Here is a 14,189-nt window from a genome sequence, read left to right on the forward strand (position 1 = left end):
CAGGGGGTCTTAGCCCCCATGGAAATTTGGTACTATAAAGTAATTATAAGGAAACCCAAGGAAAGAGAACAGAATAGGGAAAAATCATGGAAAAGAATGTGTGTTGCCCCATTGCTGGCTTTCTGCAAATTGATTTTGACCCTTAATAAGGAAACTACAAGTTCTAATTAGTGACTGAGTTGTCCAGTTTTAGTTCTAGTGAGTTCTCCTTTCTAGTTCTCCAGAAACATTTTTGCTATATGATTTGGTTCTAGCAACAAAAAAAATTAGACTCTTCATAGTAACGAATGGTAAGTAAATAACGATCCTTGTCAATAACGAAAGTATAAGGGCCTAGCTATTGATGAAATTAAATCTAAGAATCAGCGTTTATGGCGATCCTAAACATGTATTTGTTACTTAGTAATTAGTGCCGTTGTTAGTACACAAGAAACCTTGTATGATTATAGAAAACAACTTAATAAGGGGTAATTTCGGTAAAAATATGCCGTTAACTTTTGCTTGCATTTCGAGACTACCCATGAACGGATATATGAAACCACCGTAATCAGAAATGTTTCCCCTTAATGGAATACTGGGAATTTTTGTATTTTCCCCCTTGACAGATACGTTTTTTGTCTTTCATTATCATTTTTTTTTCCTGGAGTGACTGTATTTACCTAGTTGTCACTTTGAAAAAGATTAAATTTTTACATTTATGAAGTATAAAGGTGTCAAATATATTTGTCTTTGGCATTCAAAATTAAATTAAAAATATTTAATAATATATTTTTATTTTATTTTCTTTATCTTAGTTTTAACATTTTACTTTGAACGAACTACTTTGATAATGCGTTACTTTTTATAAACACTGAATAGTCTAAAGGCATTATATACATTGGTGTTTGATAACCAAGTTCAAAATAGTTGATATTTCAAAAAAAATGTCCGTCCAATGCTTCGGCATTGTTGAACAGAACTGACTGCTGGGATTTTATATCTTAGTTTTAGTAAGTAGGCTATTGTTTTGTGTATTTTTTTATAATTACTTACTTTTTCTTTTTTTTTATACTTTTACTTTAATTGACATACTTTTTCCATTGCGTTTAGAAAATTTTTTGTCTCTAAGCATCATGAAATGAAAAAAAAGATTTTTCAACTGATAGTAAGGAGCAACATTAAAACTTAAAACGAACAGAAATTATTACGTATATGAGGGGGTTGCCCCTTTTTTAAGACCTCGATCTTCATGCTAGAGTTTTTTGGCACTTTCAGAAAAGTTACGTATTGTTCTAATTAAACGAACCTTGTATTTCAGGAGTTGCTTTTAAAGAATTGGGACAAAATTTAAAGAGCGAGGTGTTGAGGAGGCAGTGTTGGGTCAAGTACTTCAAAAAAGTATTTAATTGTAAGTACCAAGTACTCAACCAAAATTGTACTTAAGTATCAGTACTAAGCACTCAATGTTAATTGTACTTATATACTTAGTACTAAGTACGGAAGTACATGGCTTGATGGATTTTTTCGCATGGTAAAGAATATGGTTAGGGCGTCAGGAGAGAAACTGACGTTAGATGTTTCATTACTTCCAATGGAGAAGTGAAAAGGAACTGTATTCTAGTACCACCAGGGCCGTATTCAGGGGGTAGGGGTTACTAGGTTTGAACACCCTTCCCCCCCAAAAAATATAACATAAAATGCTTCTCCAATTTACAAATTCGTCTAAAAAATGCTCTAATCTTACTCGAGGCTGTCAGAAATAGTTCATGGGAGGGCATTTTCTGTCAACCTCCTCCCAGAACAATATTTTTTCGGTAAACACCCTCCTGAACGAGAATCCTGGATACAGCCCTGAGCACCACCCACAACAACTCAGCTTCAACCATATTAGAATTTTTAAAGGAAAAAAAAACACAAAAAATTGGCTTCTCATTCATTATAATAATATAAACTGTCTAGAAATTATAAAAAACTATATCAGTATAGACTTTCATAGCAGCTTCATTGGGTTAACGTGACGAGTGACGTAACATGCATGGCATATCCAATTGTTATGTCAAATAGGCTTTTTTACCTTTTTCAGATTTTTTTATGTCACTCGTCTGAACGCCGCATTAAGTACTGTTCACATTGGTGTGATAAGAGGAATAAGGAAAGTGAAGCTCTGTTCTATTTTATCGCATGCACCACCAATCAAAATGCTTAATTGATGGTGTCAACGCGTCAAGAAAGATATGGAAGTCCAAAGGAACAAAATATTAGCTTTACGTGGCTGTTCTAATATATTCGGATGTAGTGAGGTAACATTGCTTATCACACCAATGTAAACAATGCATTACATTTACTTAAAAAAAATAAAGTTCAGTCTTCATTGACAGATTCTGGCGCCAGATTTTGGAAACTGGAACAATGAAGACCGGTCATTTTTTGACAGATTGACAGATCCGTCAACAGATGACTGGTCTTCGTGGGTCTGGATTCCAAAATCTGGTGCCAGAATCTGTTAATGATGACTGAATTTAAACCATGAAAACTTCGTTTGAACAGTTATCATAGCACTATGATTAATAGCACAGCTTAATATCCCACTGCGTCGAAAAAATAATTCTGAAAAAAATTTCTTATTTTAATGAGGAGTCATGACATCTTTGTTTACTTTTAGTTGCAAAAGCTTCTTAAACTTAGCATCTTCTAAGCGGTTTCTTATTTGCAGTTGATACATCTCCTGTGGTGGAAAATAGGCGTCCAACAGGTGCAGATGATGGGAGAGGGTTATTAAATTTTTTAAACTGTTTTCCAACTTTCGGAGGTTCTTTCAGAGAATCGAGGGTCCTGCTCTTGTCTCGAGAAAATTGTAATAGTTCAGCTTTGAGACTAGAGTCTATATTCACTTCTTGATCACTGACAGTATCATCATCTTCCGTAAACGAAAATGAATCATTAGTGTCATTTGCACCAGACTTCTCAGCACCTTCAGCCCGCTCATCCCCGGAGACAAGCATGACCAATTTTTTCATTTCGAAGTTCGCTGTGTCTATTATTCGTTTTTTTGCCCTTGCAAGGCCGGGGTCAACCATCGTAATTTGAAACTCGGGTGAGAGTAAGTAGCTATGACTAGTTCACTGAAGGCTTTCTCTTCCAATTCCATAGGAAAAAAATGTAAGAAGCGTTCATGCAAACCACCTATAATGACCTCTACTAATGGCAAAGTATGCTTGAGAAAATGGGTATTCTGAAGTCCTTTTAGTTTAGTCTCCAAACCATAAAGCACAGGCAAAACAGCACCAGGATTTTTCGCCTTGCGAAACATCTAACGCTTGGCACAATGGATCTGTAATAAGTACATTATCCTTAAGCAAAGCCCTCTCCACGTGCTTCAACTTTGGAAGTTTCAGTTCATCACAGACACTGGATAACTTTTCCGCATCAGATATGTGTATAACGAACTTTACTGCATCATGGAGAGAATTCCAGCATGTAGCACTTGATACGACTGGGCGCCTTCCAGTAATTTCCAAAAACTTGTCGGCAGCTTTTGTGCTATGATTTGTCGCATTTCGTATGCTTTGGCATTTGGACATGGCGGATTGATAAAGTCTTTGAAATGAAACATTAACAAATACTCGCTCAATATCTTTTTTTGCAACCAGATTCTGTGTATGACTGCAGCATCTCAAACGCTCTGGGAGATAAACATTTTCACTGTCAATATCATCTATGCTGTTGTCGAGAAAATGACCAACATATTCTATAGTAACAGTGTCTTCATCACAGTCAAACCCATCATCAAAATCTTCCGAAAACACTAAAAACTGGCAGTTCTTTCTCTTTTTCTGTCACTGATGGAGCAGCATACTCCCTGAAAGCTTTAACAAAATTACTGCAATTATCCGTGAGGGTTTTGAATATTTTTGTGCAGCATAAGCTAGTCTTCATTGATTGAGTTTAGATGGGAAGCACAAGCAGAAACATCATGGGCTCCAATTAAACGTCTGCACGCAATTGCAACCGACATACTTAGATAATCAGAGTCAAGCCAATAGGCTGTAACAACTATGCAGCCTTTATGATTCGTGCTCCAAATGTCAGGAGTGATACAAAGAAAGTCAGTTTCATGAAATAGTTCAGTCAAGGATCTTTTATTGCTATATAATTCTATTCAACACACGAATATAGCGCTTTTCGTGTCATTACGGTTGCATACAGGGCCAACGCCTGAACCAATTTTCTGAAGGCAGGTTTCACAACTATGCTTAAAGGGCAAGTAGACTCAACTACCTAGTTGAATATGATATCATCAACTTGGCTTTTACTCAATTTCACCTGTCTCTTTCATAGACAGCGAAATAGCGCTGCCTAAGTAAAGAACGATGTTGGCACAATGTAATATTTTTTTTTTTTCCAGTCCCGGGCACTTCGTATCGAAGGATTTGTTGTAAAAACTTCGAAAAGGACATATTGGATTGGAAATTGGAGTATCTAGTGCCGTTTTTAAAAGTCAAAAGTGATTGGAGGGCAACTAGCCCCCCCCCCCTACACCCATCATTCCCCCAAACACATCCAATCAAAATTTTGAGACAGCCATTTTGTTCAGCGTAGTTAATTTCCAGATAGGAAATATGTTTTTGAGGAGGCAGTCCCCCAAAACCCTCAGGGCAAGGGTTTTAAGTTATGCCCTGGGGGCATATAAGAACGATGTTGGCACAATGTATTATCTATTTTTTTTTTCCTTTACACCAGGACTCTTCGTATCGAAGAAGTTGTCGTAGAAACTTCGAAAACGGCTCATTCAATTGAAAATTGGAGTAGCTTTTGCCCTTTTTAAAAGTCGAAAGTGAATGGAAGGCAACTAACACCCCTTCCACGCCCACCATTTCCCGAATCACATCCAATCAAAATTTTGAGATGGCCATTTTGTTCAGCGTGGTTGATTTCCATATAGAAAATATGTCTTTGAGGAGGACACTCCCCCACATTCTTCAGGGCAAGGGTTGTGAGTTATGCCCTGGGGGCATAGAAGGTTTTTATAGAAGGTGTTGTCATAGAAACTTCAAAAAAGGCTCATTTGATTGGAAATTCAAAGGGCTAGTGCCCTTTTCAACAGTCCAAAGTGATTGGAGGGCAACTAGCCCCACCCACGCCCTATTCCCTGGGTGCATATAAGGTTCTTATAGAAGGTATTGTCGTAGAAACTTCAAAAAAGGCTCATTCGATTGGAAATTCAAAGGACCAGTGCCCTTTTTAATAGTCGAAAATTATTGGAGGGCAACTAACCCCCCTCTCACGCCCAAATTTTCCCAAAACACATCCAATCAAAATTTGGAAATAGCTATTTTATTCAACGTAGTTTTAAGTTTGTAAATTAGGTCTTTGAGGATGACAACCCCCTCACAGCCCTCAGGGCAAGAGTTGTAAGTCATGCCCTGGGGGCATGTAAGGTTTTTACAGAACGCGTTGTCGTAGAAACTTTAAAAACGGCTCATTCGATTAGAAATAGTAGTGGTAGCAGTGGTAGTAGTATTAGTAGCTGCATGCACATAATACCTTTTTGTCAGTTGATCTTACCCTTTAAGCGATCTTTGAAAGTTCCTAGTTAATACCCAAATCCATTCTTGAAATATCGTCTTTTGACAATCTATATGCACATGATGTGAAATTTTTCTGATGTGAATATTCAAATTGAATATTTCTCTTAGTTTGAAATCATGTGACGAGAAAATTTCATTTGCATAAAAACTTCATAAAATCAAAAGTTTTTTATGTTTTACAGTCTCTAAACACTACTTTTCAAAGTGTTGATTACTGCTTTCGCGGATCGTTTTTTCTTGGCAATTTGTTGCATAGACAAAAGTAGATAGCGAAAATGCCCAAGGGGTCCACCTGCTCAGTTAAAATCAAGGCTTAAGCATTAGCCTTGTGTTAAAATTATTTGTAATGATGATAGTGTATGTTGGAAATCTATAATGTAATTTTTTTTAAACCACCAATTTATTCAAACGACCAATTTATGCCTATTAAACAATATTAACTAAGCAACCATATGGCTACATATAAAAAATAATCTCAAGAAACCAAATGACTATTTTACGATTATTTTTAGCTCTCAATTTCTTTTGGTAAGATCAATTTTGTTCAATAAATGTCCTTTTAACAAGCAATATGAAAGAAATCATTTGTCGGACAAATTACAGGTTGACGGATACAAGTAGCACCAAATATTAAGACGGATCCCTATTAGACAAAAGTTCCAAAAGCTGAATGGCTGTTATGATTGTTTTACTTTTACTCGTAAAGTAACGACATCCAGACGCCTGAACCCTAACGTGGAACATCTTTCACCTTGAAATTCACTTATTGAACAGAGGAGACGTGCACGCTGGGAAACCCACCTAGGAGCATATCCAATACAATACCAAAGCACCAAATTTGGTTACCAATATTTCGCTTATTTGGAAGTGTACATCAAATAGCTTTTGTCTGTCATTCATTGCCGCTAAACGTTGGATTCTGCTCAAACGACGATTTTTTTAATAAGGTAATTTCTATTTGTTGGCAAAGCTGATTAAGAATTTCAATTTCAGTTCACGTTGACGTGCAGTAAATGTTGCAGAGTAATAGAAATGTAGAGGATTGTTTATCGTTGCAGTTTATTTAAATTAAGCTTGATATTGTGGTTCATGGATTGAAGGCTGGTAGAACCGACGTCTCATATGAGGATGGTCTACCTTCAATGATGCCAATTATGATAAGGGATAATTTCCCCTCCCCAACCTAGAATTCAAACAGTCTAGGCCTTTAAATCAGTGATTGACCTCCTCAGAAGAAACACTATAAAGTTCTGAAAACTGATTTGAAAAATTGTAAAACACTTTTTGTAAAACACTTGTAAAACAATTATGTAAAACTAAAACCATCACAACTTGTTACCAAACAGGAATTGAGAAGAATTTTGTAAATATTTACCAGATTATATTATTGAGTAACAACTAAAGTGAATAAACTATTTGATGCCTTTTTTATGCTGATTACAAATATAATAGGCCTAATCATTTCTATCAGAAATGAATTTTAGCCCCACCCCCTATATATGCCAATTCAGGGAATATATTTCTACATTAGGGAGTGGGGGGTAGGGGCAAATTTTATTTCTGATGTAAATGGGAGGTAAGTTTAGACTCCCCCCCCCTAATGTAGAAATATAGGTCAATATATACCAAATCATATTATTGAGTTAGGACTAAAGTGAATACACCATTTGATGCCTTTTTTATGGTGATTACAAATAGGCTATAATAAGTATTTCTATCAGAAATGAATTTCAGCCCCCCCCCTAAATATGCCAATTCAGGGTTAGGTTAGGTTAGGTCCTATATAGGGGGGGGGCTGAAATTCATTTCCAATAGAAATGCTTATTATATTCGTAATCAGCATAAAAAAAGGCATTGAAGGGTGTATTCGTTTTATTTGAAACTCAATAATATGATTTAGTATGTATTGACCAAAATATATACCCTGAATTGGCATATATAGAGAAGGGGCTAAAATTTTTTTCTGATAAAAATGATTATTATATTTGTTAGCAGCATAAAAAAGGCATCAAATGGTATATTCACTTTAGTTGTTACTCAATAATATGATTTGGTAAATATTTACCAAGAATTATATATATCAGAGAAAATCTAAAAATCTAAGCCATACATCAATATGGTTATTGTTATTATTATTTAAGATCAAACACTTGAAATTATTAGTTTATTGACTTACTTACAAGGACCTCTTTTTGGAAATACCAATAATCCTATTTTGATGTATGTATCCTTACAGTTTTTCAGTTCAATTCAGGGCAGTCATTTATGGGGAGGGGGGGGTGCCTTGCCAATGTTTCTGGTCACTCAGTAAAAAATTAAGTTGGTAAAATCATGGCACTTTGTGCCATGATTTTTCCAATGCTGCTAAAATTCTTTGTTTGGTTCAATAAAGACCACAAAAACTGACATGTCATCTATGGAAATTTCAAACTTAGTTGGTAAATGCAGCAGTTTTACCAACTCCTGTTGTGCTTTTACAGATGGTGCCACAGCTTTTCATTTGGTCAAATAAACATCATTAAAATAGTGACCTTATGCACTGAAATCTAAATCTCAGTTGGTAAATGCAGAGGTTTTACCAACTTGTGCAGTGATTTTACATATTGTATTTGAAACAGACATTATGCTACTTATCAACAAAAAACAGTCAGTAAAAATTACTTGCCAGTCAGTAAAATCTCTTGCTCCCCCCTAAACATTTTGGCTAGTTACATTACTGGTTTTATTCACATATTAACAGAAAGCTGATTTTCTTCTGATTCTAAACATATAACTTTGTTGCTTGATATTTATTCTATAAATCACAAATATTAAATATGATTTTTTCTTTTCAATTGCTTGTCAAAACTAAGACCATATTTTTAATTAATGCTGACAAATTTTTGGTGAAAATTTGACCATAAGGTGGGGTTCTTGTTACTGCCCTCACATTGTGTCATGCTGTAGTAAAAAAGGGGTGGTCCAAAAACCCATTTGCTATGTTTCTGGAATGCCAAAGAAAAGTCGTCTTTCCCACAAGGAGGTCTTTTACCCTACCTAGGCGTAAGGCTAACCTAGGCTACTTGTAAAAGCACTTGAACTTTTTTTTTAACTCCCCCTCCCTCCCATTAATCAAAATATAGTACAGATTGTAATTTGCCATGAATTTCTCCATTACTTTATGTTGTCAATGCTGCTTGTTTACCATTAAATTAATTTGAAGAAAAGAGTCACATATATAAATAGCATAGAGAATATGTAGGCTAGTTGCCAAGACAACAACTCTTCTGTATCTTACTGGAGAAAGCCAAAGGCTTCCCCATACATGACCAAGGAAATTAAGAAGCAGCTCAATGAAAAAAGAGAGATCTTGGAAAAATACAAAGCAATTGAGAGTACAGACCAGTACAAAAAGTTCAAAAAGGCAAGAGATTAGTTGAGAAATTTAACTACAAAACTTTACCAGAACCATGAAGCCACACAAGCATAATCCAAAGAAATATTGGCAATATGTGTCATGTAAGTGTCCTGATCAGAAATCAGTATCTAAACTAACTGCTTCAGGAGCTGAACTTACAGATTTCAAAGAAATTGCATATGAATTGAACTGCCAGTTTCTGCTTGTTTTTAGTAGCACATTAGATACTTTGACTTACTTATTGACTTATGTCTCCTGCCGGGCGCTGCTTGGTGTAGAGAGTGATGTCTGTCTCCTCCATCCACTTCAGTCCATGGCAAGCATTTGCACATTGCTCAACCTGATATTTGCCATCATCAGGAACTTGGACAGGCTGTCAGACCATCGTTTCTTTGGTCGGCTGTGAGGTCGCTTCCAACCAGCTTTGACAGGGTCAAAGTCATGGATTGTTTTTGCAGGTATGTGTGGAGGCATTCGAAGTAGGTGTCTGAACCATCATAGTGTTGGCTCGGCTGCTTGGGTTGAAAACCAAGACTGCTTGGTGAGCTGCAGCAGCTTCTCATTGCTGACAAAGTCAAACCATTGTAGACCTTTGATCCTCCTCAGGCTCTTTGACTGAAAGACATCAATTACCTTGAGGGTTGCAGCTGAAGCTTGCCACGTCTCAGCTCCATAGAGCATCACAGAGCCAATGAGGGCATTGAAAATCTGCAGCTTTGTTGTGCGACTGATGTTTAGTTTTTGCCAGAGGTGACAGTTCAGTCTGCCCATGGCAGAAGACGCTTTGGATATTCTTGCTTGTAGTTAAGAAAGAAGCAAGCCATCTGAAGAAATTATGGAGCCCTGGTAGGTGAACCTTTGGACAACTTTGATGCTAGGGGTGCTATCCAGGCTAACTGAAGGATTGGCAGCAGGAGAGGATGGGTCTATGGCCATAATTTTCGTTTTAGTCCAGTTTATCTGCAGTCCTACTTTTGCAGCCTCTTCTTGTAGGATTTGAAGCGCTTCCAGCAACTGCTCCATGGAGTCCACCAGAATGGCCAAGTCATCAGCAAAATCAGCATCTGTAATGACACAATCTCCAAACTTGAGTCCAAACCTGAGATGTGAAGTAGTCCTTGTCATAATGTAGTCTATGATGACATTGAAGAGCTCTGGGGCCACTGCACATCCTTGGCGCACTCCTGTTGTAATTTGGAAGAACAGGCTGCACCGGCTGTTCACTTGAACACAGCTCTCTGTACCAAGGTGTAGAGCTTTGAAGGGTCTGCAGTATTTTTCAGGGAGGCCTGTCATTATAGAATCCGCCAAAGAGTTTCTCGGTCCACTGAGTCAAACACAGCATAGAAGTCAACAAAGGCAAAAAAAGCTTTTTGTCAGAACTCCGTGGCTTTTTCTATGATTTGTCGGATTGTAAAAATCTGCTTGATGGTTGAACAGTCCAACATGAAACCAGCTTGCTCCAGTCGCCGGATTTTACGAATGATATTTCAACATCAATCTAGCAGGACCATTGAGAAAAGTTTTCCCGGGACAGACAGTAGGGTTATTCCATGGTAGTTTGAGCAGTCGCTTCTAGAGCCTTTCCCAGGGATTGGCTGCAGTCACTTTTGTCACTTTTTTTGGGATCCGTCACTTTTTGTCACTTTTTTTGGGATCTGTCACTTTTTGTCACTATTTCTGTCATTTTGTCACTAAAGTCACTTTTTTTGACGTTTTGGAACTAACTTTTTTGGTTAAATATGGCTCTGAAGCATGGACGCTCCAAAAAGTGGATGAAGATTTGCTAGATGTTTTCCAGAGAAATTGCTTAAGTGTTGTTCTGGGCACCTAGTTGACTGACTGTATTTCAAACAATAGGATATACGAGAAATGTGATTCAATACTACTCTCTAGGGCTATAATGAAAGAAAGGTTGAGGTGGATAGGGCACATTGTGCAGAAGAAGGATGACGGATTGCCAAAGATTGTTCTTTTCGGCTAACCATCTAGGGCTAAATGGAAAGCAGGTTGTCCCTGTCTGGGGTGGGAGGACGTCATGAAGAAAGATTTAAAGGAAATGGGAACTTCATGGGCGGTGTAAAAAGGGAGGCTTTAAATAGATTGGGATGGAGGAGGAGCGTGCGTAGCTGTGTTGGCCTCAGGTGGCTTGGTGCTGTGGTGAGTTGTTAGTAGTAGTAGTAGTACTGTCGACTGTGACATAATTCATAAAAAAGGTAAGTCTTCTTTTGATAGTTTGGACTGTATTTCAAGACGCACAATGTATATGGCTGTAATAAACGTGGTTAGTGTGTGTGTGTGTGTTAAGATATAGGCTTTTGCAGATAAGATGATAGATTGAATTAGTTCTACCATACCATAACTGCCTATGGTTCTTTTCAGGCCCTTGGTTTACTTAGCATCCTTTCTTGCCTGGCTGCTTAGCAAATGGACAGTTCGGCCGAGATTCCTTCTGTATGTTTTCAGTGTTAGCCAGTTTCTTTGACTTTAGACCATTTCCTGCAAAAGGCATGCATGCCCACAGGTCTGAGGACGTGAAAATGTAAGATTAAATTTGTGTTTTCATTGGTTTTGTCAGTTTGTATTTGTATTAGCTTTATATGTTTTCGAATTCCATCCTAAAACCCATTCTTATACCAGGTCGCTGTAAGATAATGGGCAAGACAAAATTTTTGGAGAGCTGGCTCAGTAGGGAAGACGGTGCTGGGCATAAAGTGAAAGAGTGGTGCACAAAAGGGAGTGACAGCTCGTTCTATTGTAAAGTTTGCAAAAAGACACTCAGGTGCCAGAAAGGGTTCCAGGCCCTTCTTCAACATGCAGCTGCACAAGATCACAAAAAGAATGCTTCTGTCATATTAAACCAGCGTCAGTTGAGACTCGCTGCATCAGCTCCAACCGAAAACCACCCAAACCTACAGAGTGATGATAGCATACCATAAAAGAATCTGGAAATGCTCCGCGAGCAAGATGCAGCATCAAGGGCGGGTGATCATATTGCTGAGGTGTTCCGAACAATGTTCCCTGATGCTGTACCAGAAGGCTTGTCGTTAAGTACTAAAGAAATGACATGCTTGTTGACAGAGGCTATTTATCCGTACTTTTGAGAAATTCTAGTTGAAGACATCCAGAATTCTGACTTTGTGCTGGAATATGATGAAACAACGAACAGTGGTGGGGTAGAGGAGCTCCAAATAAGAGTTCGATACTGGTCAAAAGAGCGGAAACAAGTAGCTAGTTGGCAGTTTCAGACATATTATATGGGGCATGTAACCAGTGAAGATCCAGAAAATCCTGCAGAGTATTGAAGATGCAGAACTTTCACTTGAGAGATGGCTGATGCTTCCAAGTGATGGCCCAGTGTCAAAAGGAAAGTGTGGCCCATCGTAGACTCATAACAGAGAAAAAGATATTCAAAAGGCCTATTGAATATGAGAACCTGCAATATTCATGCATTGAATAATGCATTCCTGAAAGGGCTGCAAGAACTCGGGGAGGATTGCTCTGATATGATCATCGCTATCTACTACTTTTTCACGGGATTACCAGCTAGTTCTGACGGTTTCAACCAATACTAACGGAAAGTTAAAGTTCCTCAGCGTAAGTTTATGAAACACGTCTCCACAAGATGGCTCACCATAGGGGAAGCAGCAAGCCACTTGATGGAACAGTGGCCTGCATTGATTGAATATTCTTGCCCACGAATGCTAGAATTCGTGCCAAAGAAAAATTGTCTGGAGTACCTGATTTCAAATGCAAAATATTTGAAAATTTTAAAATGGCTAAAACCGCAAACAATGAAAGCCGAAATTGAGTTTATTGTAAGCTCTGCAGCAACTTTCACCGCTTTTACCGGTGTATTTCAACAACAGGAGCCGTTAATTCCTGGGGTACACTTTGATCTGAGACGGTTATGCACAGTTCTTTTGAGGCAGATTGTGCTGGCTTTTGATGTCAATCTCTGGATCTTTGGTGGTTTTGAAGGCTTAGTTTGTATTGCAGATCTTTACCTACAGCAACCCTTGTGTAATGATTGCTGCCCTGGATTCTTAGATTCTGGATTCTTAGATTGAATTCGTTATTCTGAAAGACGGGAATTTTTTTTTGAGAATTAGAAAGCATATCAAAGCTGCTATACAGTACCTGCTGACAAAACGCCCTGTGAACAACGAGTTTTTCCGAAGCCTTGCCTGCCTAAGCCCTCCCAGTCCAGATTGCCAAAGATTGCCAAAGATTCCCAGCCCAGCATTGCAGTGATATCTTTCACATCGCGAGAGAACTTCCATTTGCGACGGACATCGAGCAAGTTGAGGGAGAATGGTTCTTATTACAGTCAGATCCTGTGCCGACACCCACGGAGAGTACTCGAATCTATACGACAGCGACAGCTATAGGCAAAAGATCCTGGAACTGAAGACGCCATCTGGTGAAACCAAATATGAGACCTAAGGTCAGATCGTCCAGGCAGCTTTGTTGCTCTGTCATGGAAGTGTAGACGTAGAGAGAGGATTTTCTCGGTCAGCTCTGCTAATGATTAGCCTTCAAGCGTGTACAGTAGAGCGGACACTGAATGCTAAATCTTTTGCTGTGGATGAGCTCCGCGACTATGAAAACAGACCAGTGTGTACTGATCACAAAGAAGCTGCTTTGTCTGGGTAGATCAGCTAGAGCCAGCTTTGAACTATTCCTTATTGAATGAAGACAGTAAGAATCAGAGAGAGAAGCTTGAAGCTGAGAAGGAAGATGCTGAACAAGAAATCCAGGAGATGGCACGGAAGAAGCAGAAAATAGCGGCCATAGAGTCAGACATTGTACGAAAAAAAAAGAGATGGTTAAGCAGAAGGAAATAGGCGATACCCATCTGAGAGAGGCAGGGGAACGGTTGAAGAAAGCTGTGGAAGAGAAGGACTTCCTGAACATTGGTCTTGCTCAAAGTATGCGGGAAGCAGCATTAAAAGCTCGCTCCGAAGAAAGGGAAAGGGTAGATGATGCTGAATCGGTTGAAGTACTTGTTCTGAAGAGGAAATCCTAACTAATTGATCGCCTTTCGAAAAAGTCAAAGAAGTGATGACATAATATCCAGTGATTGCTTATACCTAGTCGTGGCGGACGCTGGATATTCAATAAATCAGTTTTCGTTCCTAGTGCCATAATCGAAAACGTACATTTACCAAAGTTATCGTTTGTATAAGTAAATTAAATCAGTTGAATAAAAATAAGGATTTCAG

At 38.3% G+C, this 14,189-nt stretch overlaps 1 protein-coding gene across 3 annotated transcripts in view; it reads left to right on the top strand.

The window, feature by feature from the left end:
* Nucleotides 1-6,560: 6,560 nt before the first annotated feature.
* Nucleotides 6,561-14,189, top strand: part of LOC148952481 (telomerase reverse transcriptase-like) — a 55,224-nt gene continuing 47,595 nt past the window's right edge. The window contains exon 1 of one of the 3 annotated variants that reach the window (XM_089088972.1): nt 6,561-6,601. In XM_089088972.1, the coding sequence (XP_088945098.1) occupies nt 6,581-6,601 (21 nt within the window). In that variant the 5' untranslated portion in view covers nt 6,561-6,580. Of the gene's footprint in view, nt 6,668-14,189 lie in introns of all 3 variants that reach the window. The other 2 variants (XM_089088973.1, XM_089088974.1) reach the window with 2 other exon arrangements.

This window comes from Artemia sp. Qi Xiang Cuo, chromosome 5 (genome assembly GCF_049724085.1).
Source record: "Artemia sp. Qi Xiang Cuo chromosome 5, ASM4972408v1, whole genome shotgun sequence".
Taxonomy (NCBI): Eukaryota; Metazoa; Arthropoda; class Branchiopoda; order Anostraca; family Artemiidae; genus Artemia; species Artemia sp. Qi Xiang Cuo.